The sequence below is a fragment of the Buceros rhinoceros genome, unplaced genomic scaffold (assembly GCF_000710305.1).
Source record: "Buceros rhinoceros silvestris isolate BGI_N320 unplaced genomic scaffold, ASM71030v1 scaffold2896, whole genome shotgun sequence".
Taxonomy (NCBI): Eukaryota; Metazoa; Chordata; class Aves; order Bucerotiformes; family Bucerotidae; genus Buceros; species Buceros rhinoceros.
Window position 1 is genome coordinate 74714 of NW_010416728.1, and position 2218 is coordinate 76931.

Consider the following 2218-nt stretch of genomic DNA (forward strand, 5'->3'; position numbering starts at 1 on the left):
GGAGCTGTGGACAATGGTGAGGGGAGCAGACCCCATCACTTTGAGTGAAGTCAAGAGACGGAGCAAGACCCGTTGTCACCTCTATCTTTTTATGAGGAGTCCCCAGGGTCTGAGTTACAAATCTGGAGCAGACTAGACACTTCAGCTCATATCAAAGCCCGTCACCTGGTGGCTCAGTGTAATGGTTTACTAGGTTTACTTTTGTCCTCTGCTTTGGAAGGGCAGAGCACAAACCCTGAGCTGGTCTTTCCCTGGATGAATGGAGGACCAACCTTGCTGGCCCATTGGGCCAAATACTACACTTGAACAACGCGATAGTTGTAACAGCGGCTTAAAAATTTGTCTTTGCAGAAATGTAAACAATATTAAAAAATGATTCAGTAACAGGCCACAGCCTTAGAGGTTTTTTTGCTTAAATACCGGGGAAACCCGTAGTTTGCCAACAGACAAATACAAAACCAAGAGGTATGAGGTTAACAAATGGTTAAAAGAACAGGGTTTCGCCACAGAATCTTCATCTGAAGGTCACTTTCATGAGGAAACACATTGCCTGCAGCACGTAGGCTCCTTCACAAAGAGACAGAAATCCAGCCATGTCAGTTTTCCATTGACTGAGGAAACACCGCGGGGGTACAGAGAGCGCAACAGACTCAGAACTACCAAAGCAGCATCACAGAAAACACAGCAAAAGGAAAAATAAAACACTTGAACTTCTTCACCTACACATGCTACTGGAGAATACAAGACAAAAAAAAGATGGAAAGCTTCACGTAGGGCATTTCCATTTTGAAAATGAAAGAGATTTTTTTCTTTGAAGAAAAAAACCAAACCAAACATCAGAAGTTCCCAGATGCTGTTTCTCGAGGCTCGCTAGAGTAGCCAATGGCTCAGATTCGCATCCACGGAAACTGATACTTTACCTGAAAAGGCTTTTCCTATCCCTCCAGCTTGTCATTTCTCCAAGTAGCTTTGGAACAGACACATCTTCCTTGCACGCATCTACTAAGACTCCCTTGTTAATCCCAGAATCTTCTGTGCATGAATCTCAATGAGCAGAACAGCCCTTAACTGTAGCTAGAAAATGGTTTCAGCTTCTGGATCCCTCTCTAAAGAACTGAAGCGTATGACAGCTACGCAGGAACACATGTACAGTGCGTGTGCAAAATGAACATGAACAGATTTCAAGGGCTGACTGGCCTCTACTGTAAGGCTCCACCACCAGCTCACCTTTCCAACTTGCTCCAGGCACTACATCCTTGGCAAACAACTGGGATAACCACAGGTACTGTTAACTAACCCATATCTGGGTACTGCCTTCGTGAAACATGCCCCAGATTCACCGGGGCGTAACAGCTCTTCGGATTTCAGAACCTGCCTCTGAGGTTAAGTCGAAAGCAGCAGCTCTTTGAAACAACAGGACAAAGCTTGGCTGGCAAACCCTGTTTTTTTAAAGCATAAGGAAAATTCAAGTCCAATTCCCCTTCACATTTAGAAGCATTATAAGAATAATGCTGCTTTGTATGCCCTATGGATAGAAAAGTGTCTCTTAATCCAGCACTATACATATATATTTATATAAATAGAAACTAGCGACCAAAGTTTGATCTCAAACTAGAATGGCAACGACCCCTGCAATTTGGAAACCTGAAGTAGCTCTTCTGATCTCTTTTGCAAGCAAAGAGTAGACCCGGTCAGATATTACTACGATCTAACACCTTCCACCAGGAAAATGAAAAAACCTTTGTTAACTTTGCGGGATATGCCCAAAATGCCAGGTTTGACAATCTTGCCCCATGTTGTTTGCCAAAGAAGAGGTAAGAGGCAGGAATGACTGGAGAGTCATCATCCAGGAGTAACGCTTTCTTGTGGCTGTTTTGGAGCTGCCTAAGTGTTAAAGTTCAAGAATTCTTTGTCTGTCATTGGTGCTGAGCTTGGAGACAGGACCCAGTGATGCTCTTTATCTAACAGAACATTCCAGCTACAGTATGGTCCTGCCCAGCTCAATTGCTACTTACAAAAACTAGTAATGACATGCTCTAAGATTCAGAGAATTAGAAACTAATTTAGCCATTTCTTCCTGGTCCTTTGTGGAAATCTGGAAACATCTTATGAAGTACTTCAGTTAGCTTGAGCAATCCTGGAGTCAGACCCAAGAAAGCTAAACATCGTAGTCACCAACTCAGGGAGATCATAATCATGTTTCCAACCCCAATCCCTC

At 43.4% G+C, this 2218-nt stretch overlaps 1 protein-coding gene across 1 annotated transcript in view; it reads right to left on the reverse strand.

Moving 5' to 3' along the window:
* Positions 1–2118: 2118 nt before the first annotated feature.
* LOC104494990 (L-threonine 3-dehydrogenase, mitochondrial) overlaps positions 2119–2218 on the reverse strand; it is a 3891-nt gene continuing 3791 nt past the window's right edge. The window contains exon 9 of the mRNA XM_010137899.1: positions 2119–2218. This exon is cut by the window's right edge and continues 11 nt beyond it. Coding sequence (XP_010136201.1) covers positions 2119–2218 — 100 coding nt within the window.